The sequence below is a fragment of the Athalia rosae genome, chromosome 4 (assembly GCF_917208135.1).
Source record: "Athalia rosae chromosome 4, iyAthRosa1.1, whole genome shotgun sequence".
NCBI lineage: Eukaryota > Metazoa > Arthropoda > Insecta > Hymenoptera > Athaliidae > Athalia > Athalia rosae.
Window position 1 is genome coordinate 17,189,426 of NC_064029.1, and position 24,558 is coordinate 17,213,983.

Genomic DNA, 24,558 nt, shown 5'->3' on the forward strand with positions numbered 1-24,558 from the left:
CAATGAATAGACAAATTTTCAAAAAACCTCCCCTTTATTTAATATATATATACCCACAACGTAATTCTTATCACGGAAATACTGCAACTTTGTCTTTTTTTTTTTCTTTTTTTTTTTTTCTTTTTGATTGGACGTTACAGAAGTGGGGGTGTCAACGGGGGAGGAGGTGGGGACATTAAATCGGCTCAGCATAATCAGCAATCGGCAAGTGGACGCAATGACCACCATAGGGCTGGACTCGGAGACCAACCTGGTCAGTACGCGACTCTGAGCAAACAATGCAAAACTCTTGAATCCAGTGACTTCTACTGAGGGCACGCCCCCTCGGGACCTGGTAATTGATTTTCCATCGGCCTGTCGACGTACGAGGGTTCCAATTCTCCGGAACTAATTACCCTCACGTTGTTTGGTTCGCAGGTAGAGAACCGCCCTGGACGCCAAGTGTCGCGTCCTTCACCGGCACTCTGTCGCACAACTCGCATGGCCCAGCACATTTGGCTACTTTTCAAGACTCTAGAAAAACTCAAACGCTAGATCCAAAAAATCTTGCCAATTTGAAACGCGGGCCAACACCCGCATGGAATCAGAACCGACCTTTACCCCCAAATCCATCCCAACCATCGTGGGAATTTGAGTCGAGATCCCAATCCAACATGAACCAGTTCAGATCATTAGTAAGGAATAAGGCACCGAATATTAGAATACAGGATCAGATGCAAGATCAGGTGAGAACTTTGGATAGAAATTTTTCTAGAGGGCAATTTAATAACGGGGCACAAAATAGCGCCGTTCCGAATATGTACGGAACTTACAACAGAGCTCAGGCTAGGCAGGAAAAACCTGTGCCTACGTTGAGCCAGGTACAAGGTAGCGATCCTAACTTGTACGCCGTTACGGAGTTATAATCATTGTCGGTTTGCGAAAGAAATTTTTAGATAAGTTTAAGGAAATCGTTTTTGAAAGGGTATTTGCTGTTATTGATTCATAGGGAGAATAGATAATTTCGATCGGAACAGGATAAACTAAGCGAACAATATCAAGAAACATAATCAAACACTTGTATCTTGTTTAATAGTTTGAAGAAAGAAAAGAAAAAAAAAAAACGAAAAAAAAAATATCATCACTCGTCACACCCCTCATAAATCTATGCAGTTTAAACGCACATTAAATTTTTCTATCATCGTTGCAGTATAAATCAAGGTACGTTTGACCGAAGAATATGCAATTTATAAACGGTTTCTTTACGACGTTCGAACAGCGCAAACTTGTTGAAATCATCTCACACGTGAATACACGTAGCTTTTTGGTTTTCTAATGAAAACGAAAGAGAAGGAAAAAAAAAAAAACTAATCGAACTGGAGTATGACGAGTAGCAAGAAGAGGCATGCGATTCGAAACAGCGGCGGTAATTACCTCGTTCAATTTTATTACGTACGAGAGAAAAACGAATTGTATGTGGGCGAATTAAGAGGGGGCAAGAAGATAACTCGGATTAATATGTTATTCGGAAAGTTTTATCGATGCGAATAAAATATTTGAGAGAAAGAAGAAACAACGATCGTTGAAAACAAAGTCGTTTTTGATAAGTAATGCTGATAATACTCAACGTTGCTAGCGACGAACCTGGTGGTTAATAGTAAATCTGACTATTTATGTCTAATAAATTGGATATTTGGGGATAAGGGGAAAAGGGTTGAGAACATTTCTTTTTTTTTTAAATATCTTTTTTTTTTGTAACTAACTTTTTGATAATTTATTTCATCGTTTGAATTGAAGCGCGTGTTACAATTATTTATGAAATGCGCGTAATCGTAATTGCATTTCGATGGGTTTAATGTAATTTCGTTAATCGAAAACACTAACAAGATGAGAAAAAAAAGGCTCATCTCCGAATGCGTCGTTATTAGGTTGTACGATTCGTGACGTGGATTGATATTCATTCACATTTAATGCACCATACATTTACATACTATACCTACATAAAAGACACTTTATTTTCAAAGACAATTGATGTCGTGCGTTTGATCGGATATTAGGAGAAAAAAGCAAACAAATAAAAAAAACAATGAATAATTATTGAATTAAAGTACGGTAAAGTAAAATGAAATTACTAGAAATGTAAAAAAAAAAAGATAAAAAATAATAATTAATTTAAAAAATGATTAAATGAATAAAAATAATAATACGAATACTAATAATAAAATATACCAAAAGACAATTTTGATATTCTTTACAGCCATAACAAAGAGATTTATCTCATTGAATAAAGACTTTTTAAATTTTCAATTTGATCGTTACATCCAGCCATTGATAATGATTAATAATATGAATATATCTACATATAAATAAAACAAAAGGAAGGAAAGACAAAAAAAATCAAATAAAAATATTGAGAGTATATTTGTTATTAATTACACAATGAATTATTTAATAATGAAATACAAAAAACGCGTATTAATACGATAAATATCAAATTTTGAAAAATGTGTGCAAAGAAAAACGAGAAAAAAAAAAAAATTAACACAATACTGCCGGCACTCAGGCTCACGTATTTTAAGTACAAAACACTGAAAAACACAATTTTCGTAGTTTAATTTAAACACCATCAATCGAATTAATAATTCTTATAGTATAATGATGGGAAAAAAATTTCTACCATTTGGTATAGGTCATTAATGTAATTTATAAAATAACACTCTACACATTCGTAAAAACCAATTATAAAAATAAGATCGTATAACGAATTACGCATGGCATATATATTCGTAGTGATAAAAGAAAAAAAATCCAAAAAAAGATAATAAATAAAAATTCGGAAAATCAAAGGCAGTAAAATTGAAATTTCAACCACGGCTCATCGATTGAAAAATCGTTGGAAACGGCATATGATGAAAAATCGGTTCCTGCTGTCAATATTTTCTGTTATTTGATTTATCAACACATATTTGAATGGTATGGAGAGAAAAATCAATTCTGCAACGAAACTGCCAATTTAGATTTTTTTAATTATATTTTTTTTTCCATTTGAATACATGATTCAACCCATTGTATATATACATATTATAGTTGAATGAAACTGTGAAATGTGGAATTTCAATTCTTAATGTTTAAATGCTAAGATTTAATGCCGAAAATACCTTCCTGTTTTTCGAGGTACAAACAGCTCACTGAGATCATGAATAACAGCGCAATTTTAGGTATATTATTCATATATTAAGATAGAGCGGAATCTGAACTTATAACACGTGACTGATAATATTCCGTGTGTCGATACAATGCAATAAAAAATGTCTAGATTTTTTTCTTCTTTTTTTTTTCTCTTATTTTTCACTCTTCTGAGCAAATTCTTCGTCATATGCGTGGCGTTGAGTTTTCACCGCATTTCCTAATGTCAGACGTTTTTACGTCACATACGTTTGATATATAAAATACGTAATATCAAGACTATGCAAAATAATCGCACACCTGTTGATTAACACTCTTGAAATAAAATAGGTATTTTATTTATCTATAAAATTTAATACATGATATACATATTTAAAAAACGCCTCGTTACGTTTCTGCATAATAATAACTTATTATTTTAATTATTCTTTTTCTTTTTACATTTCTTTTCATATCTACAAATATTGCATACCCGCATCTACGTTATATGGTAATTGATTGATAGGTATGAGGGAAATATATAGAAAAGAAAAAATGGAAAGAAATATTGCGTGAAAATCGGCCATAATGTAAATATTTGTAATATTTATTGAAAGTAGCGTATAGGACAATTCAATTTAGAGTAGCGATTAATTAGTTTAGTTGAAAATACTGGTAATGATAATTGGTTTGAAAAAGAAAATAAGAAAAAAAAAACCAAGAAAAACTGAGGAAAAAAATTATTTCAAAATTGAAAGAAACTTTGATTTTTAGTGTGTTAAGGTAATAAAAATAATGAAGTAAATATTAATAATGGGGAAAAAAAATAGTCCTAGTCAGTGATGTTGTATCTTCATAACAAAATTTCTTGCCAAATTTCTGTAAAGCGGCTCAATTTTGAAAATTTAGATCAAAAATAAAAAATAAAAAAATTAAATTAAATTAAATAAATAATAATTATGAATGAAAAAGAGGACAAAACGACTCTTTGAATGAATCTATAATCATTACAAAAAAAAAAAAGAACGGGAATAAAAATATAGAAAACCACGTACGTTTGAATTTTTTAAAAATAAGTTCTGAAAAAAACAGGCGTAATGTAATGATAGTATAAACATAGCTATGGAAATGATTTTCAACCTTGTTAAGACTGTCAGAATAGTAAATGGGATCAATTCAATATTCTCTTGAATAAATGAATTAATGAATTGCACTAACAATTATGAAATCCCAACTGATTTTTTTTTTGCGAAATTGATCGAATTAATTGACGTAATAACTTCAATTTAAGGTAAGGAATAAGGAATAAATCTTAAGATTGTTGAAGTCTAAAATCTTAATACATCGTAGCCTAGTGGTTGTTGGTGATATTTTTTTCTAACTGTTCGTCAATTTTCAAAACACAAAATCGAAATTAAACAAAGATAAAAAAAAAATCTAAGTCAAATACTTTGTTCGAAGTACAAGTTGGCGATCGGTTTTTCATTCCCGAGTTATTTTCAGAGAAAAGGTTTGAAAAGAGATTAATTATATATTATTTATGAAGAATAGATTCACCTGAAGTAATGTAGTTCTTGCATTTGTCAAGAGTTTTAACTATACTTTTTACGATTTCTGGCCTATTACAGCGATAAACTAACGTCTCATAGGAGTGTTACTGATATTTGATTTCAACTTCTGATGGAAAAAAAATACAGAGTACCTAAAAAGATAAAATTGCAGACTTTGTGATTATGTGAAATACAGTTGTTAACTATTTAGATACTCTGTGATGACATTTAAAATATACTTACATATATACCTATACATATATAAAATTTAATTTAAATACGATTTCTTTTATTTTTATTTTAAGGGAAGCGATTCAATTTTAGACGTAAAAACATGAATAGAGGCTATTCGATGAACGTAATGAGTTAAGGAAATTTCTAAATAGATTTTTTCATGTGTGAAAAATACAGTGTTATAAGTTATAACTACGTAGTAAATCATTATTTGATCGATTTACAATCAAGGGGAATTTAATTTATAATTATTATTGTGTCAAAGTGCGATAATCTAAACTTTATTCCTACTATTATGTACACAATTATTGTAAGGAAGAAAATAAAATACGAATTAATACGTCATTATATCTGAAAATTTTGACGTATTCAAAAAAATTAAACTGGATCGGAAGATACGCGTATTTGTAAATTTAATTCGCAAACTCCAATCTGGACCTAATCCCCGAAAATTATCTTTCTCAAATTCTTCCACCACTTCCACAGCGGCGATTTTTATCAAAATCTAAAAATCTGAAATGCATATTTCTGCTCATTTATCATTCAAATTACTATCCAGTGCGCGAGCTCATCGTGAGCTGCACAGAAGCTTTAGAAGCTTCCGTCCTGTGGCGCCTCCAATGAAGCAGTTCACGCATTGACTGAAATGCATTTGCAGTGTAGGTGTGAGGGTTGAACAGTGAATTGACTGCTTGGCGCTGTTTAAAGTGACAGTATTTTTTAAATCCGTGTGATTATTGTGTAATTAAAGGTGAGCAAGATCTTGTTATGTTTGAAATGATAGGATGCTCTATGCCAAACAAATAACAAAACTGTTCAAGCCTCATTTTTAGAATAACCATCGAATAAATATACATCAATCTACTTAACCTTAACTTCTAACCTCCTAATTACTTAATCGTGATAGGGAAGACGAGAAATACAATTTACCAAACATGTTGATCACTTACTGAGTATTTGAAAAATTTGGGCTGTTAATTTTGCATGTTGTCCCTAATATACATCTATGATTCCAGGCCAGAAAATGAGTTACCACCGGGGAGGTGGTAACAAGCCAAAAGGCTTTGGCTTCACTGGGTTTCAAGTAGCTGGCACAAAGAGAACCGGAGCTAATATTCCACCGCCTCCGCCCAGTGCAACACTCAGTAAACAGGGATATCATACAATGAATGCTATTACAGAAAATGCACTTGCTGCTAACTGGGGTATCCCAAAGAAGCGAAGTAAAACCGAAGAAGAGTGAGTTAGATAAAATCTCGATCATTTTCCAGTTGCAACAGAGTGATTACAAAGTATATACACACAATTAGATATTTTGAGGACGATGACGATGCACCTACTTCATCTTTGGAATATATTCCGGCACCTGGTTCACCTACCTATGATTTGATGAAAAAAGATAACCGTAAGCAAGATAGTGACAGTGATGAAGATCCTCTGGACGCTTTCATGGCTGGAATTGATGCTGAGGTAAGAAAAAATACTTTTGAAGCTGAACTAGCAGAGGAGGAGAGAAAAGAGGAAAAATCCAAGGGAATCAGAACAGATATTGATGGAGAAGACAATGAAGAGAGTTACTACAGGTATATCACCATGCAATGGGTATATGTTCCTTTCGTTTGAGTGGCGTGAAACATTGCTACCGTTTTCCTGAACCAATTTACAGGTATATGGAAGAGAATCCAACCGCAGGACTCCAGCAAGAAGAGTCAGATCAAGAAATTGAGTACGACGAAGATGGCAATCCACTAGCACCACCAAAAAAAAAAGATATAGACCCCTTGCCTCCAATAGATCACAGCGAAATTCACTATGAACCATTTGAAAAAAATTTTTACAATGTTCATGAGGAGATTGCAAATCTGAATAAAAGTCAAGTAGAGGACTTGAGACAGACTTTGGGAATCAAGGTGACCGGGCCTTCGCCACCTAATCCAGTTACCAGTTTTGGGCATTTTGGATTCGACGATCCATTGATTAAGTCTATAAGAAAGAATGAGTACACTCAGCCAACTCCTATACAAGCACAGGCTATTCCAGCTGCTTTGAGTGGCAGGGACCTGATAGGAATTGCTAAAACTGGTAGCGGGAAAACAGCCGCCTTCATCTGGCCAATGCTTGTGCATATCATGGACCAGCAGGAACTCAAACCTGGCGACGGTCCTATTGGTTTAATATTAGCCCCTACTAGAGAATTGTCGCAGCAGGTATGAATAATTATTTTCGACTGTGTCAATCCAAACATAACGCGCGTGACTTGAAAGTGTATCTAATGACAGTCCATTGCATTTTCAAGATATATCAAGAAGCAAAAAAGTTCGGAAAAGTCTATAACATCCAAGTCTGTTGCTGTTACGGTGGTGGTAGTAAATGGGAACAAAGTAAAGCGTTGGAAGGAGGCGCTGAAATTGTGGTAGCAACTCCGGGAAGGATGATTGACCTGGTCAAAATGAAAGCTACAAATTTGGCCAGAGTGACATTTTTGGTGCTCGATGAAGCCGACAGAATGTTCGATATGGGTTTCGGTGAGTGCTTGCAGATACCTTGAACGATTTGACATCAAACCAGAATTACTTCATCAACCTTATCTGATAATGCTTAGAGCCACAGGTGAGGTCAATATGCAACCACGTCCGACCGGACAGACAGACGCTTCTTTTCAGTGCCACTTTTAAAAAGAGAGTGGAAAAATTAGCCCGCGACGTGCTCACCGATCCCGTAAGAATCGTTCAAGGTGACGTCGGAGAGGCTAACACTGACGTGACTCAACACGTCGTCATGTTTAACAGCAATCCCACTGGAAAATGGTCATGGCTTCTGCACAACATTGTGGAATTCCTCAGCGCCGGAAGTCTTCTAATATTTGTGACTAAAAAAGTAAAGAACTGCAGTAACTTTGTTGAGATGTTTATTTCCCTTTTGTCGTCTCAACACTTGAGCGGTTTCTAAATAATTGTTTCTAGCTGAACGCGGAGGAAGTATCAAATAACCTCAAGCTGAAGGAATTTGATGTCCTCCTGCTGCATGGTGACATGGATCAAACTGAAAGAAACAAAGTCATCACTGCGTTCAAAAAACAGGAAGTTAGCATACTGGTCGCTACCGACGTTGCTGGTAAGTAGTGCGATGTTTCTCATCAGCTTTTACTCTCGATTCATTGATGAATTCTATCCCGCAATGTCTATTTATTCGATAACTCTAGCTCGCGGTTTGGACATTCCTCACATAAAAACTGTACTGAACTACGACGTGGCTCGTGACATTGACACGCATACCCACAGGATAGGGCGTACAGGCCGTGCGGGAGAAAAAGGTACGGCCTATACTCTTGTCACAGATAAAGACAAGGAATTCGCCGGGCATCTGGTGCGAAATTTGGAAGGTGCCAATCAAGAGGTACCGAAGGGTCTGCTCGATCTGGCCCTGCAGAGCGCCTGGTTCAGAAAATCCCGATTTAAGGGAGGTAAAGGGAAAAGTTTGAACGTCGGTGGTGCGGGACTCGGGTTCAGGGGGCGAGCCGGAATAGGAGCAGCGAGCGCACAGGTAATTCCGTCAATCACGAAGACCTAATTTCGAGTTGCCTACAATTTTCATCTGTTCTTCCCCTTCCCAGGGCAGCGGGGGATCGTTGGCACCGGGAACGAAAGACATCAGCGAAGTCGTTAAAAAATTAGAGAGGCACGGACCGGGAAGCGACCGGTTATCCGCGATGAAAGCAGCATTCAAAAGCCAGTACAACACGCAAGTGAGCACAGTTTTCTTTATTCAATCTCGCGCATCATTTTTTTCTCCTAATATTTTCTACATTGTGCGTTCTCCTTTTTTTTTTTTTTTTTTTTTTGCAAAATTTCATTAAAGTTCCGAGCGTCTTCGGATCATACTTGGGAGCAAACCATTCAGCCAGCTTCGGTAGTGATGCCTCCACCTCCCCCAGTCCTACCTCCTCCACCTCCACCAACTTCATCCAGGGAAGAACCGGAAGTCGAAAACAGTCAGAGTTCGAATTCTTCTGCAGCGACGCAGGGAGAACGAAAGAGGGTCAGAAAGAGTCGATGGGAGTGATTTGAAACGAAGTCTCCGCCAATTCTCATTGGTAATACCAAATTGATTATTAAAAATCGAACATGTTTTGTTTTATATTGTAACGAAAATAAATCCCAATTCCACCAACAAAAAAAAAAAATCCTAGTAAAGGTCCGTAGATGAAATGTTAGTCATTGTTTATTTTGATAGGTGAAAACCAAAAAGCAATAGAGAAAAAAAACAAGGTAGAGTTTATTCAACCAACTTACAACTATTACATTTATTTATTGCTGCTTCACAGCGTCGTTACGCTCTTAAAGCCTCTTTAAAATTATCGTCGCGGTGAAATTGGGGTCTATGAAAATTGTATACCTGCAAAAATTTTCGCTTTCGACTACTTATCGAAGGAACACAGCATCCAGTAAATCATCATTTAGCTTTCGACATTTTTCTCTAGTCACAATTAATTTACAATCAAGATATAAATTCGGTAGGCTACAAGATGATTTAGGGCTCCGCTGAATCCCGCGATATTGACAAGGTATTAAACAGGGGGGGAAAAAAGAGAAGAAAAAAAATGGTAACATTGTTAACTTTCATCGTCTATTTTTTAACGCGACATAAAATTGGAAGTGCACAGTGTTAATCGATGCACGAACAACAAAGTAAGTATTCGCATTACATCATTCTTCTTGCAATATCATCCAATCTAATGCACAACGCTTTCCATTTTTTTTCGATCTGAAGATCGCAATTTTGCTGAACAACTTTTTTCTTCTTTTTCCTTCTCTACAACACGCGACATTTTTGATGCGGTGATTAGTCACAACTATAGTGATTTTACTAAAAATTTAAAACTAATATAATAGAGAATAATAATAATCGTACAACTACGCGATAAAGTAACGAATACTTATATAATTTATATTTGTCTTCTCTTTAGTTTGCAAAAAAAAAAGTTTGAAGCAATTTATGTACCGGCTGTTAGTTCCGTTCGCTTTCGTTTTGTCTCACTCTTTTGGTTTCTCTTTATACTTAGGATGATGTTTAACGATTTCGTATTACATTAGTTTCGTTCTTAAAATGGGTATCGAAACGAGCGCAAGATTCTCGTGTTGCGTAACTCGTTAAACGATTTATTACCAAGTAGGAAAGCAAGGCCGTAAGAACCTGTAAACAAAGCTCGGGGTACCCGGGCGATGGTGACTACGATTAAAACAGTCGTTGAAAGTCTGAAACTGCATTCTTGCGACGTGCCCTTCTTAAGGATGTATACGTACAATCTCACAGTATAAGTTTTTCAGTCTCTCTGTTGTACGCGTATAAAATATATACGTATACTATCTCCCTATAGAAATATAACAAATCGCTCGTTTCTCGCAATTGATTGCAAGTTCTGATTTCAAAATATAAAAAGAAAGATACAAATCGCTAATACATCTGCGTTTAATCTGGCAGATCAATTTAATCCGAACACGAGATGTGCGCACAGCGATTACACATTTTTATACCTGGTAACATTATTCGATTTATAATCACGTATCGTTCAAGTTATCCCTGTTATCGTCAAGGATTAACAAACTGTGGCATAGCCGGGCTACTTTTTCTTCTCGTTTTTTCACCGCTCTGATTTGGAGCGACGAGAAAGTTTGACGATTTTTTACTTCCCTGCTGCTGCTGCTGCTGCGGCTGTTGTTGCTGTTGTTGTTGCAACAATTCGGACGGATTTTTACCGTTAAATTTCTCCATCGCCCTGGTGTACGAACCCGTGCAAACCTTTCCCCAAACTTTTTTCTCATCCGTAAGACTGACGGTGGATCCTTTGGAGTTATTTTTACCATTGAAATCGGCATTGTGAGGTAACAATAGTCCCTTGTGGGATTCCGTTGAACTCGATGTTTCCCAAATTGGAATTCTCTTTTGATTTTTAAGATCGTTATCTTTTAATTGCGAAACGTTTTGGACCCGTACGTCCTCCCAGGACATTATTATATCCGATTGAACACTCGACGGGGTCAGGCAACTACCTTCGCTCGATAGGGAAGCCGATCTTACGAAGGACGGTGGAATATCTAATTTCATTTTATCGGTCTCCGAACTCGTCAAGGGTGGTTCACTTTTGGCCCTGTGTATGGGGAGGTTGTTGCCGTTATTGTTCGTTTCCTCATCGAGGCTCAAATTGTCGTTGAGAATTATTTTGGCTATCGAAGTCCTTTTTCTCAAATTTTCAAGATTCTCCTTGGGCGATGTTTGAGAATTATCCACCCTCTGTAAAATGTCCTTTAGATTAACACCGTTGTCTACTTTACCGGATAATTTAGCACCCTCTTTTCTAACGTCTTTTTTCGAAACGGCTTTTGTCTGTTCCGTTAACGACGTGCCACTTACTTTTGAATTACCAGATTCAATTTTATCCGTTTTTTTAACACTCGCTATATCCGAAAATATGTAGTTCGCCACTCTTTCTTTCGGTATTGCGTTAGAAACAGATTTTTCATTCTTCACAACCGGACGGTACGCGGGTTTTATCAATTTATCTTTGATCGTCGATTTGCCGGTAGAAATTTGCTCGGCCTTGCCCAGTGCGACGCACTGTTTGTATTTCTCGTCAATTTTCACGTCCCCGTGATTCTCCAGCGCGCTCTCATCCCCCGAATTCTCGACCTCGATTTTTTCCACCTCCCTCTCGTCCCTCGCAGATTTTTTCTCCACCTCCGTCGCGAGAATTTCCTCGTCGTTCGCGTCGTTGATTTCATTTACCGGTCGCGGAATGTCTTCCGCCTTTTCCTCTTCCTCCTCGTCCTCGTTACCGGAATCGTTGTAAAAATCTCTCTTGGTAACGCCCTCGTTTCTTTCGTTCATTTTTCTGAGTTCCTCCCAATTTTTTCTCGGCTTGTAACTAGTTTTCCTTCTGACAATCGTACTCTCCGTTATATTAATATCGGGTATAAACAATCTCAACGCTTTCGGTCCGGTAGGAAAATTCACCTCGTTTATTCTCTTCTCCGTCATTATCGCCTCGAGACTCGTTTTCGAGGCAACTTCCTGATGTTTGTTGAACGCCGAAACCAGTTGGGCGACCGTGTACTTCGGCTCCTCGTTCTCAGATTCGGAATGATCTTCCTTATCGTCCGAATTACCCGAATTATTCGAGTGACTCGATATGTCGGAATTTTGACGCTGACTCGGCTGTTTCACGGATAATCTGGTCCCGCGATTAGTCGGCGTTTCGTCGGAATCCTCCGTCAGAGTATCGGACTCCACGGACTCCATGGACTGCAGGGAGTCCAGATTACCCTCCGAATCGTACGACGGACTTTTCGGGGCTTGAAGAAGCTCGTCGTCGTTCCCATCGCCGGATCGCACGGATTTTATCACGTCCTCTGGCGTCTCGACGTCCGTCGAACTTTTCGTTTCCTCAATTTTCCCTCCCGTTTCCGGCGCCTCCGCCTCCTCGTCGTCGGTAAAAATCCTCGGTTTATCTTTGCCGAATTTTCCGCCATCCCCGTCGTTATCCTGTTCGATCTGATCCGGAGTTAATCCGGAATCCCTGCTCCAGTCGATCGATCCGAGCGAAACATTCGACGCGGCGATTTCCACGCTTAATTGTTTGAATATCGGTAACATGTCCTCGGTTTTCGCCCTCTGATTCTTCTTAGTCTTCAGGCACTCCAAACTTCTGTAGATATCTAGAACGCCTTGGGACTTGGAGAGACTTTTGAGTCCGTAAAGTTTATCCCTTGATCTACTGAAAAGTGGGTTCAATACGTGTCTGGGTATGTTTTTCGGCTGCATGTTCAGCAGACAAACTTGAGACTGCGTTTCGCTGGAATTTCTCATCCTCGACAGAAGCCCCCTGCTCGGTCTGTGGAGGCTCAGATTCGCCTGCGATTTACTCTGAGCCTGGCTGAGCAGACCTTGGGTTTGTTCTTTGTTCAGAAGGCAGCTCTGACTCGATGCGAATGAATTTTGGGCTGATTCCAAGCTTACTTGAGAATGCGCCGGGCTCATGTCGTCCTCGCTTCCGGGCAGACTGATCTGACTTCCGGTCATCCCGTAGCTCAGACACATCTCGCTCTGACTGAGACTACCCCCTATCAGACTCGATTGGTTCTTCGCGTCTTTGGCTTCGCTCAGATTCGCGTGACTTTTTGCCTGACTCAAAAGCGTCGCTCTCCGAAGATTCTCGCGGCTCACCACCCGTTCCAATAACACCTCCCTAGATTTCGACAAATATCTACGCAGATGAGGCGACGCCTGCGTCGGGGCGCCTCGAAGCCATTCGTGGCGGAGACATTGCTTGGCGCTCATGCGTGCGCTGTTAATTATTTGGAATGAAAAGAAAATTGTAAAAATTAGAATCAAACACTACCTCGTCTTTTTGTTTTTTTTTTACGTAGTTTGGGGGAGAAACGCCGGTCATTACCTCGGATCCGGCACGAGAAGTCGGGCCACAAAGTCTCTCGCCTGCAGGGAAACGTCGTCGAATAATTCCTCGGGAAAATCCACCTCCCCTAAGGATATGTTTTGAAACGTTTCCTGGTCGGTGTCGCCCCCGAAAGGAGAAAATCCCGTCAGAAGGACGTAAGTCGTCACCCCTAGCGACCTGTAATTTTTTTTTTGAGAAAATAATGTGAGAAGGAATTTAGGCGGCTTGAGATTTTGCGCGATATCACGGGCGTTGGATAATTATATACGTACCACATGTCGGCGGCCAGGGTTATCGGTTCGTAGTGGAGAATTTCAGGAGCTAGAAAAATTTTTTTCATCTCGTCAAAACTGCGTAACGAAAAGCTATGCTTTTACGAAGGGAGTTTATAAAAGATCTTCGCGTTTTCTTACCCACGTAATCCGGCGTCCCAAGTATTTCTCTGACTTCGGTACCCTCCAGTATAACTCGGGATATCTCAAAATCGCAAAGTTTTACATCGCATTCGGGAAACGCGCCCATCATGACTAAATTTTGAGGCTGTAATGCGGTAAAAATAAGCTTGTTCAACGTCAAATTAAAAAGTCGGACTTTGCAAGTTATTGAAACGGATAATACTGAAAATATGGAAAGAAATGATTTCGATGCTTATCTGTAGTCTGCAGCACTTTTGATCGGTCCGGCGAGATAAACCCACTTTGCATCTCGTTTTAGTGGGTGCCATATGATTTTTTTCCATTTTATTTTATTAGTTTTCTTAGCGTATCGAATTATGAACTTGAACAATTTTGCGGTATCCGTATTCAGCCGAATCTAAGTCCGAAATTTATTATTCTCCGTCTCGCACAGGCAAGTGACAAAAAAAGAGGATTGAAAAGAAGAAGTTATTCAATCTACAAATTTATTATTTTTTTTTTCTCGTCTTTTTCTTTTCTTCTTTCCTCGGTGTTACATAAAATATGGCGGCCTTATTCTGTAGGTGCGGATCGTGATCGATTGAATCACGTTTTACATAATGTATAAGCAAGTTTGACATATACTTATAACATAGGTATATATATATACATATATATACCTGTATGTCAATATACAGGATTGGTGGGTTTAATTCCTGCGGGGCCAGTATTCGCGGCAATACCAAATACGCGTCCATAAGTAGAGACTTATTTAATTACGTTATTAACTCCGTACGTAATTACCCGATGTGTTTCAACGCGGACCATATTCTGCGTCATATGTTGTATGACGCGATCTCAGGTATATTATTTCTCGGAAAAAAAAAGAAGATTCATCGGCGATTCGCTGCAGGTTCTTCAAAATTATCGCTTATTGAATATTGTAATTATACCGTACGCGTCGTCGTCAAAGTGTAGCAATTTACTTATTTATTTGATCAAATTTCAGATCGTCGATTAAAAAAAAATTAAAAAAAAAGTCTCATCTGAATCTGAAGTCAGGAAATAAAACCTACGCTTTATACACTGGTTCGTAATTTCAAACTAAAACTGTCACCGCATTTATTACTTTTGCTGGCGCAGCTGCTGCTGCATGCTTGATCTGTTGGTTTAACTACGAAGAAAACATTTCTATAATTTACATAAGACACGACCCGCTCCGACGGTCTTACCATAAATCTATTCCACGTCCACCAAAACCCCATCCTGCGCGATTGAATTAATAAAGCCATTTTACGCTATAAAAAGAACAAAAAAATCGACAATTTCTTCGTCCCATCGAAATTTCATGCGAGGTAATAATTTATCTGTAAAAAAAATTTTCAAGTTCGAATTAAAGGTTCTTAGATCCTTTCTTTCTGTTTCTTTTTAGTTGCGTCGAAATAAAAAAACGAACGGATATAGAAAGAAAATGGAAAGCAACGTAAAGTTTACTTCCAATTTCAATGTGTTTTTTATTTCATTTTCACGTTTGTAAAATTTTTTGTTCATCGCATTTATCGCTCGAAGTACGTACATACATAACGAACTATAAGGCGCGTATAAAGCCTCATAATTTTCACTATATTATTACTCTCGTTGTACACATAATGTTTCCAAGTTTCTCTCACTTCATCGTCGCATCATTCGTGGGCGTATCAAAAGTTGAAAAAGAAAAAAAAACGAAATATAATTTCACAAGAGTTGAGACGGTGACACGTATTTCATATTACAAGGTTTCCGGGCCGCGACTATAATCGCCAAAAAAAAAAAAAGAAAGAAATTCAATCGCGAGGATGCAGTTCTTTGATTCGAAAAATGCAGCGATTGATTCAACGCTCGCGTTGTTCGGTTTGATTTGAAAAATTCTTAGACTATAGGAAGTTGAAAAATGGAAACGAAAAAATACATAAATATATATATACGTATGTGTATCACGAACCAGGTGTGATTCACCGGGTATAAGAGAGCAGGGTGTGGTCAGTTTTCTCGCGTAGCGTGGGGGCATGGCCGACGCAGAATATTATTTTTATACCCCGTTCTTCGGAAATATATACGATAGGTATCACACTACGTGGAGCGCACGTGAGGTGAAAAAAAAGAGTCCTGCGAGCGACTCCTAATCTGCATATTATCCGTATCTGTTAACAGCGCCTATATAACATCCGCGTATCCGAGGGAAAATTTTTTCCCATTATTCGCGCTCGCCCTCTTTTTGTCGTGCAACCTGCAGCATAACTCGAGAGCTGAATTTCCTCCACTTCGATAATTGCTCGGCGTGTATCAGACGGAATAACGAATGAAAAAAAAAAACAAATTGATCGATTTTCCAAGACTCGTTCGAGCCGATCCGATCGAACGGTGCGAAATCGGGTCGTTTCGAAACACGCGGATGGATCGTTGAATTTGCGATTTTGAAAAATTTAAACGCCGGTCAAGCCGCCGACCGCACGATCGTTGCGATCGGCCGTATAGCAGGGTATAAATAAATTGAGCGTACGCTCTAACGACGTCGAAACAATTGAGGACGAGGCTCCCGATCTCTCGACGTCGATCCGGCTCCGTTGCAGAGATTGATCTATTCTTAATCGCGTTTATATTCCAAACTCGGAGCGAATTTCTGCGCCCGAGATCACGAAGTATATGGGTACGCGTTCGTGGGCCCGTTGAACATCGAATGGGTTTTCAATGCCTTCCTATATGGCAGAGAGAGACACAGAGTCGTCAATGACTCGATATACCGATTCGCTTGTACACCGTTTTTAGAATACATTCGAACGTCTTCTACATACTCTCGTTGGCTCGATGCAGCTCGAGACATCGATCCTATTCCAGATCGCGAAACGCGCGTCATTATCTTCACCTTAGCTCATCCCTCCCATTCGAAAAACTCGAAAACAAAAAATCGACGTAAAAATCTCCTGCAAAGTACGCATCTCGTTATAATTGCGCGCGGAAAGTTTTACTCAAAGTAACAGATATTTTTCTTAGGCACCGTCCGGACGCGCCAGTCGACCTCGGGCTCGAACATCGCCCGTGCCAGATATATCCCAGGAGAGTGAAGTTACGCGACCTTGTCAGGATAACGGTAAGAGAGCATTATGAAAAAAAAAAATCAACAATTTTCTTCCATTTTCTATTTACTTTCGATCGATTTTTTTTCGTCATCGATCTTTGGCGAATACGTTGCGAATTAAAAGACAATCAACTATCGAAGGGGTGCGAATGGACCGAAATAATAGGGGCGCAGGGGGTCAGCCACGCGACGCAAAATCGTCGCGAGCGTTCGAGTTCCACGTCTGCGGGAGAAGGCTTGACAAATCAAATTACCGTAACTTGAAAGTGTACGAAATTTTGTCGATCGCAAATTTCGCATCAAAAGTTCTGCTCGCTTTTCTTCTCTTCCTTTGTGAAGCGTATGAAAGAGCTGTACTATATACAACGCAGGCAGATAACGCGCGGTGTTAATTCACCGTACACCCAATAATTACAAAGTATACGCGGTGCAAAAGTTCCTGCATCAGGATTTAATCTCAAGGATATCCCGACGCCACGGGGATCCGTTTGGCTCGCGCGTATGCGCTACCTGTGGTATATCGTTTCCGTGATTTTTCAAACCCGGTTTTCTCACCTTTGGTACGCGATATATCCTCCTCCTCCTCCTCCTCCTCTTTTGTACCGTAACGTACACTGTACATATTTATTCATTTTTTAACGAACATACGTGTATTGCACGTGAAGAGGCAGGAGGAGTCTTTCTTGTCTTGTTACGATTTTATACGACCCTTTGTCCACGCAAGCACATATAACCGTACAAGGAAATACCAATTTGTTTTCGCTAAACCTTATATCCGATATAAAGGATACTGTACTTGTACAAATAACAATACGAGCCCTCGTGTATATAATTATACGAACCAAATCCCATTCCGATAAAATTCAAACCGATGCGAATTTCTTCTTCCTTTTACACCGCGTACTTTCCAAGTGGAAATAAAGCGATAGGAAATTCGATTCCTAGCAAACTATTCCCATAGATCGCGCACGTAATTATTGTATATGATATATATAGATCGGACGTCGGTTATGTGCGCACATACGTATGTACCCACCTACTATAAAAGGATTTATTAATTGATGGTTACGTCTCACTTCAGCCGTACGTTTACAAGACGTTGGACTTTTAACGTTTGATCGATCGAAATATCGGGAGTGTAATTTTCTGTATCTCATGGTTTTTTTTTTTTTTTTTTGTACATTGCGATATTATTTGATTGACGTAAGAATTTCTATACACGTTGTACGCGCGTAACGAAGGAATAATAATTGCGCTTGGTTTCTTATTTTCTTTTTTTTCTTTCTTAATTTCTGTTTCTAAGCTTTCTAAAATCGACAAACCTTAATATCGAGATGAGCGATGTTCCTTTCGTGGAGATAAGCGAGACCTTCTACCAATTGACGTACGAAGTGTACGACGTCTCCTTCCAAAGGTACGAGATCTCCGTCTATCAGAGTCTGAAGGTCGCCTCCCGGGGCGCTGTAAATTTCAAGAGTGCGTTAAATTTCGTATCTCGTTTATACCGCGTGAAGATGAACGTAGGGAAAACGAAGGGAGGAGGAGGGACCGAAAGAGGAATAATTTACCAAACAATGATCGACTCACAATTCCATAACGAGGATGATCTCCTTCGAGGTTTCATAGACGTCGTGAAGTCGTACGACTCGCGGTGATTGCGAACAGAGAGAAAGGAGAGCGATTTCGTGACGAAGTTCTGCGCTGCAGTCCGCGTTGAAACGATTTCTCGATGAATATTTTGCCGCGTAGATGATACCCGTCGATCGAGACCTGCATTTGTAAACCTTGGCCCATTGTCCGCTGCGGAATGAAAAGTGACGAGTTAAAATATTGAAAATTAAAAAACTAGTTTATAAATATATTCACTAGACGACGGATCGATCGATTGTAGGGACGAGTTGTACTTTCTAGTTTTTATTTAGAAATTATTTGAACTCGGTGCGATATTGTTGCTCGTCGTAGCCCGACTCCTATCGCCTCGACAAGGTTGGCGCCGCGGCGCCTGTAGTGCGCGAGGTTAAATTTTTCGAATTTCTTTTTATTTCATGCACTCCGTGTGTACACGCGAGTACGTGTATTATTTTCATTTGAAACGAGGCGCGGAACGAAAGACAAAAAAGATCAAAATCAAATTTAAAAGCGTCTTTGGCGTATGGAAAAAAAAGTATCGGGTCGCTCCCTCGGCCGTTTTATGGACAGCTGGCTATAAATTATCGAAATAGTTACAAGGCTGACCAAGAAGAAGAAGAAGAAAAAAAAAAGGAAAGAGAATTTGTTCTGGTGCAGTGTGGAGATAGCGATTATTAAGAAAGGAATTAAAAAATTTCGTTCGATGGTAGAAGGTATTTTTACGGCGGGGGTCCTAATTAATTGTGAGTCTAATTTTGTCTATTTTATTTTCCAAATATAAGTAAAGCTAAACTGATTCGTGTTCTAATGACGGTTCAAATTCCTTATACAGCGGTAATGATATACGGTAATGGAATTACATGTAATGCAACACCGCGACAGATCGGAATTAGCGATCCATTAGACGATCCCCGTGGATCGCGAGATCCTGAAAATGGATTCTTTTCCTTTATTCTAATCTTTTTTCGTGGTGCGTTTGAATCGATTCTCATTATTTACACGGACGAAGGACATAGACACCGACGATTACAGCACATAATTTATATTTATTTGTTTTATTCGAATCTGGATGTGACAATGGTCGTAAAAGTGGGCATCGAGAGGTCAAAACTTTGCTGCGTGGGTTTCAAAGTTTGCAATCTTCTTCATTCGATTCTTTTCACATATCGTCGCTTGTCAAACATGGTTCCGTTAATGATAATAACAACAAAATTAACAACGGCAATAAACTTGACAACGATTTTCCATTTGCGCGAAAACTTGCTAAAAGCAAAACGTAATTCAGCATACCTTGTATTATACATGATTGATCCTTTCTCCCAGGCGCGGTTCGCTTATTATTATTTTTCACCTGAATAATCGTTATCGCGATGATTGAACAAATAAATTATCACGATTGCCGAACGTGTAATGTAATTGAATTCAATTGAAAATTAGGAATGCTACGCGCTGCCGAGATTATTTTTATTTATTTCGTAAAATTATTTTCATACGAAATCGCAGCAGCTCGGCGAGGAAGCGGTTATAGTATTTTATTGTACACATCGTAGGTATGTATGTATCATATATAAAACATATATTAGATCATTATAGTTAACGCACTGCACCTGTTTTGCATAAAGATATGCAGCTGATGTGATGTCATATTCGATTTGTCTTTGCGCAAACAAAGCCGAGCGCGTTTCTTCCTTTTTTCCTTCATCTTCTACTTTTTTTTTTTTTTTTTTAATTCACTTCTTTTACTATTATAGTACAATATCACACGATTTATGTGTAACGTATCAGAAAATACTCTAGTGTAATGTACACACATATACATACTTATTACCTATTAATTTTTTATTCAAGAAAGGCTAAAAACTTTTGATAAAAGTATATCACTGCTACTGTATTTCGAGGACTGAAAACCAGACTGAGGAGATGATAGAAATTTTGTTTAATTTCAATTAATTACTTGGTTCATTTTTATAATTTATTCGATTTAAACTATCTTGACGCGAAACCGTGCAATTTCCAAGTAGCAAAGATGAGAAGAAAAGTTGAAAAGAAAAAAGGATGATGCGGAAGAATTCTATATCCACATGCTCAGATGGTTGTCGTATTCGATTGCTTTATATACATGAAATTATCGTTGAATTTTATATCCCGAAGCTGTCCGGTTAGCGTTTTATAACTGTAATGAGAAATTGATCCATCAGGAATCGCGTGGCTACCCACGATTATAAAATTTATTCGCGACCATTGCTCGCAGATTCGAATAGTTTTTTTTAAACAATTTTTCGAACGATTAGGACCGCCTACACGTCCCTCTGTACGAAATCGCAATTCCGACGCCTACGTTCCACTTATAATACTATATAACACTTTTAAATACACGAGCAGAAAGTTTTTTTTTTTTTTTTCTTCTTTTCTTTTTAAACGTGTTAACCGATGGCGCCGATCACCAACCTGTATTACGTGCCTATATCTATACTCTCACGATATCGAAACGACACGCAGTTTTAATCACTTTATTCAGACACTGCACGAGCATTATATTTTATCGGGAAATTAATTTTTGCTCGATATAAATTAATTAGCGTTTCGACTCACTTATAACAATTAAGATACACATCTCACGGGTACAAACGAAACTCAAAAAAAAAAAAAATATCGTAAGATCACAAACTTTTTTGAAAAATATTTAACGGAAATGAATGCATTTTTTTCTGATATTTTTTGGTAGACATTTTTTTTTTAATTTTGATTAGTTTCGTTATACCGTGAGCTATTTTGTCGAGTAATGGTATACGGGTTGGTTTTTTTTTTTTTTTTCATTAATTTTTTTGAATTTTTTCATCATCATTGCTCATTTTTTGTCTCTACTATATCATACGTATGCTTATTATTCATACACGGTATAATGTAGTTATTAAAGGTCTAATTTGCTAGGCTGTATTAATTGGCGTAATAAACTTGATTAATTTACTGCAGCGTTAATGTGTACATGTACCATAATACATACGATCGGTATATGATAAAGAGCGAGGTATATGAATTTATGAAGTTTGTAGAATATAAGATAGGTCGCACGGACGGGACGCACAGAAATATATACGTCCGCAGTTTTTGCGCTCTAAACTTTTAAAAAATCAAAATTACGAACAAAATAAATAGGTAGACACATCAAATGAGACGAGAACAATTTCAGTACATAAATTTCTGTTCCGAAACTACTCGATTTGAAAAATGAAAAACAAAAAAATCCGTGCACTTGTGCCGAACGATCGATTTTTTTTTCTTTCTCTCGTTGACGTTACGACAAGTAGGTACTTTGAAAAGTACAGTATTTCGAGAGGAATAAAAAACGTATTTTGTCGTTTCTTCTTCTTCTTCTTCGTATATTAAGGCGACCGCGACGCGGTGCGTACGTAACGTTAAATTTATTCTGCACGGATAGTTTTATAAAACTCCGTATGTTTTGCTCTCGCGAGAAACTTATAATGTGCGTGGGCGTTGAAGAGTATTACATATATACATATTATATATATATATCTATATCCGTACGTACATACCTATACCTGTGTACATTTTATAGCGTAGTACCGCACAGGTGAGCGTTGTGAAATATTCGTTCGATTTTATGTACCATATAATACACTGTCCTGTACCACTACATAAATTTTATGTACAGGTTTAATGCTAAAATGAATCGTGATAAATAGATATACATAATAAAATAAGTGGGCGTCTAGTTTGATCGGTGGCTGCTGCAGGCGTACTCTGTAACACAGGTAACGCATACCTGCGTAAGTCCCGATCGTATAATACGATTGAAAATTAACACCGTTTGATCTAATGACCGATTCTAATAATTAAATTATGTAATATTCGCCCTCGTGATCTCCGTATCGAATCGTAATCGGAGGGATTTTTTTCTCCCATTTTACTCACCTGGCGAACGGTTTCGGATCTATTTCGTAGTGTTCGGATATTGGTCCGGTTTTAACGACCCTCGCGAGCTGCGATTCCTGGACGAGCACCAGTCCTTCTTTGACGTGTTTCTCGCTCCATTGCACCCTGCATCTTCCCCGGCATTTTTCCGCGCCGCCGAGACGCTCCGGATTACGTTTCCCTCTCATCGACGATTGCGAGGGTAAATTCGGCGATCCGATTAGGGTAGATTTTGCCGACTGATGCGAGCTGGTTGTCGTCGATGTCGTTGTAGTCGTTCGGTGATTCGGTCGCGGAGACATTTTTCTCACCGATGACATCGTCGGCGCCTGATGACTCGAGGGGTAAATCATAACGGTTTCGAAAATTGGAAAATAGAAACAAATCGGACGCGAGGAAATTCCTCAGGGTTTAAGTTTCCTCCGATTCGAGCGTCTCCTTATGTTTGCCCAATTTATATTTCTTCTTATTATTTTTGTATCTCTCGCGCTCATCGATCCACTAATGCGGGTGTCAAAACAGTCGATTCCATCGTTTCATTATTGGTACGATTTTTTGTATCGTCGAAAATTTGATTTTTTTTCTGTACACTTGACCGTTATTTGGTAGGCAATAATGAAATTACCGGGGCGATTTTCACTTTCGGAATATCGTTACGGTGACTGAGGTTTTTTTTTTCTTATTTCTATTTCGGTTTTGTGAATGAAAATGTTGAACGCGTTTTATCTTTTGGTTTATATTATACGCGAAACACTGGCTGATATTTTTTTAATTAAAATTTAATTATTTCAAATTTGATTACTCGGGGGGGGCTTTGGATGCGGAGACTGTCCATCAGCTGGTTATTTTACTTGATCTTTTCATCCGTTGTATACGCATGAACAAAAAATGAATAAACCGCCCGATGGCACTGCTCAATTATTTTTAATTATACTATTAACGTATTAACTTTTTTGCTCCTGGTTTTCAATACGATTATTTTCATTAAACCAAATTCTAGATTCACATTTCTGAAAATAATTCTTCAACCTCCTCACGCATATCTCGCCTCTCCTCTCAAGAGGCGCCCGGGTCGCTCGCTTCGGACTTCCACGGTCCAGCGCGGATACGGTACTGCAGCCTCTCGGTGCGTACCATCATCGTCCACCTCTGGAACGATCAAAGTCTTACCGATTTTTCTCTCTCTCTCTCTCTTTCTCTCCCACCCGGAGCATTCGAGGCTGCTGCCGTTCCTTCTCCTCCTCCTCCTCCTCCTCCTCGTCCTGCTGCCGCTGCACCAGCCGCAGAATCGCGTTTCATTCTCTCTTTTCTTAGTTTTTATTTTTATTTTTTTCTTTTTCCTTTTTTCGATCACCTCTTCGTCCCGTCTTCGGGTACTTCGTATACGTCCTGTACAACCGTACTCTGGAATTATACTCTCTGCTTTGCCATATTGTACCTATACGCTACGTCCTGCACTGCCGCAGTCCACGGAACGCGTCGCGTCGCGATTTTGCGGTATCAGAGGTAAGAAGGAGTATCGGCGACTCCGAGACGGACAATCGTCCTCATATTTAACGATGATAACGTGGGAAAAATGAGATCTATGCCTCTTCTGGAGGGAATTATTGTGTCCTGGACTTTGAGACATCGGATTTACTCAGCGTTGGTTTCAGTTTTCTTTTTTTGCGCATTCCAACTACAATTCGACGGTTTAATTACTTTTGTACTCGTCTAAGGTATCGCAATATTTGCGCGCTGTAATAATATGCGGATAATTTCTGAGAAATTATCGGCGACGTTAGTTACTGGCGCCATGTTGGTATATCGGCGCCAAGAAATATAAGTACACTTAACACGCTCCAGTATGAATTTTTTAAATTTGTTCATTTTTTTCTTTTTGTCGAGACGCGCGAAGAATCATCGTTTATTGAGCGTATATATTATAATTTCCGAAGGAATATGTTATTCATTTTAATTCGATTAATTTTTTTTTCCTTTTTCTCTTTTCTGTCCGCATATCGTCGTATGGAGATTTCGACGTTGAGCATAATAAAGGGTGGTTTTTCTTTGAATTTTTCAAGTTTTTCCATTCCTTGAGATCTGATAATGCGAGATCATGATTTC

At 38.5% G+C, this 24,558-nt stretch overlaps 4 protein-coding genes across 9 annotated transcripts in view; 3 read left to right on the forward strand and 1 right to left on the reverse strand.

The window, feature by feature from the left end:
- LOC105693847 (protein tweety) overlaps positions 1–537 on the forward strand; it is a 30,816-nt gene extending 30,279 nt beyond the window's left edge. Inside the window, exons 9-10 of the mRNA XM_048654895.1 lie at positions 141–334; positions 418–537. Of these exons, the coding sequence (XP_048510852.1) occupies positions 141–312 (172 nt within the window). The 3' untranslated portion in view covers positions 313–334; positions 418–537. The remainder of the gene's footprint in view (positions 1–140; positions 335–417) is intronic.
- Positions 538–587: 50 nt separating this feature from the next.
- Positions 588–24,558, forward strand: part of LOC105693825 (ATP-dependent RNA helicase DDX42) — a 32,997-nt gene continuing 9,026 nt past the window's right edge. The window contains exons 1-12 of one of the 6 annotated variants that reach the window (XR_007278248.1): positions 588–725; positions 5,945–6,167; positions 6,239–6,511; positions 6,595–7,135; positions 7,225–7,453; positions 7,531–7,805; positions 7,892–8,042; positions 8,131–8,471; positions 8,542–8,673; positions 8,787–9,021; positions 13,352–13,535; positions 16,806–16,902. Coding sequence is in view for 1 of the 6 variants with exons in the window: in XM_012414012.3 (XP_012269435.2) it covers positions 5,953–6,167; positions 6,239–6,511; positions 6,595–7,135; positions 7,225–7,453; positions 7,531–7,805; positions 7,892–8,042; positions 8,131–8,471; positions 8,542–8,673; positions 8,787–8,990 (2,361 nt within the window). In the remaining 5 variants the exon portion in view is untranslated. Of the gene's footprint in view, positions 726–5,520; positions 5,680–5,944; positions 6,168–6,238; positions 6,512–6,594; positions 7,136–7,224; positions 7,454–7,530; positions 7,806–7,891; positions 8,043–8,130; positions 8,472–8,541; positions 8,674–8,786; positions 9,112–13,351; positions 13,536–16,805; positions 16,903–24,558 lie in introns of those variants that run through there. The other 5 variants (XR_007278244.1, XR_007278247.1, XR_007278245.1 and 2 more) reach the window with 5 other exon arrangements.
- LOC125500783 lies at positions 654–5,326 on the forward strand. Its single transcript, XM_048654916.1, has one exon. The coding sequence runs from the start codon at positions 654–656 to the stop codon at positions 903–905; it is 252 nt and encodes an 83-aa protein (XP_048510873.1). The 3' UTR covers positions 906–5,326.
- On the reverse strand, positions 9,184–23,573 carry LOC105693824 (serine/threonine-protein kinase KIN4-like). Its single transcript, XM_012414011.3, has 7 exons — positions 22,453–23,573; positions 18,478–18,690; positions 18,213–18,351; positions 13,794–13,920; positions 13,653–13,701; positions 13,378–13,557; positions 9,184–13,269 (listed from the first exon to the last, which is right to left on the reverse strand). The coding sequence occupies exons 1-7, from the start codon at positions 22,803–22,805 to the stop codon at positions 10,518–10,520; spliced, it is 3,813 nt and encodes a 1,270-aa protein (XP_012269434.2). The 5' UTR covers positions 22,806–23,573; the 3' UTR covers positions 9,184–10,517.

Bases quoted from the DNA above. Each gene is read 5' to 3' on its own strand.
- LOC125500783 (XM_048654916.1), top strand. From the start codon at position 654: ATGAACCAGTTCAGATCATTAGTAAGGAATAAGGCACCGAATATTAGA.
- LOC105693824 (XM_012414011.3), bottom strand. From the start codon at position 22,805: ATGATTTACCCCTCGAGTCATCAGGCGCCGACGATGTCATCGGTGAGA. The intron at 18,691-22,452 runs GTGAGTAAAATG...TTCATTCCGCAG, and splicing joins GATCCGAAACCGTTCGCCAG to CGGACAATGGGCCAAGGTTT. The intron at 13,270-13,377 runs GTAATGACCGGC...AATAATTAACAG, and splicing joins CTTCTCGTGCCGGATCCGAG to CGCACGCATGAGCGCCAAGC.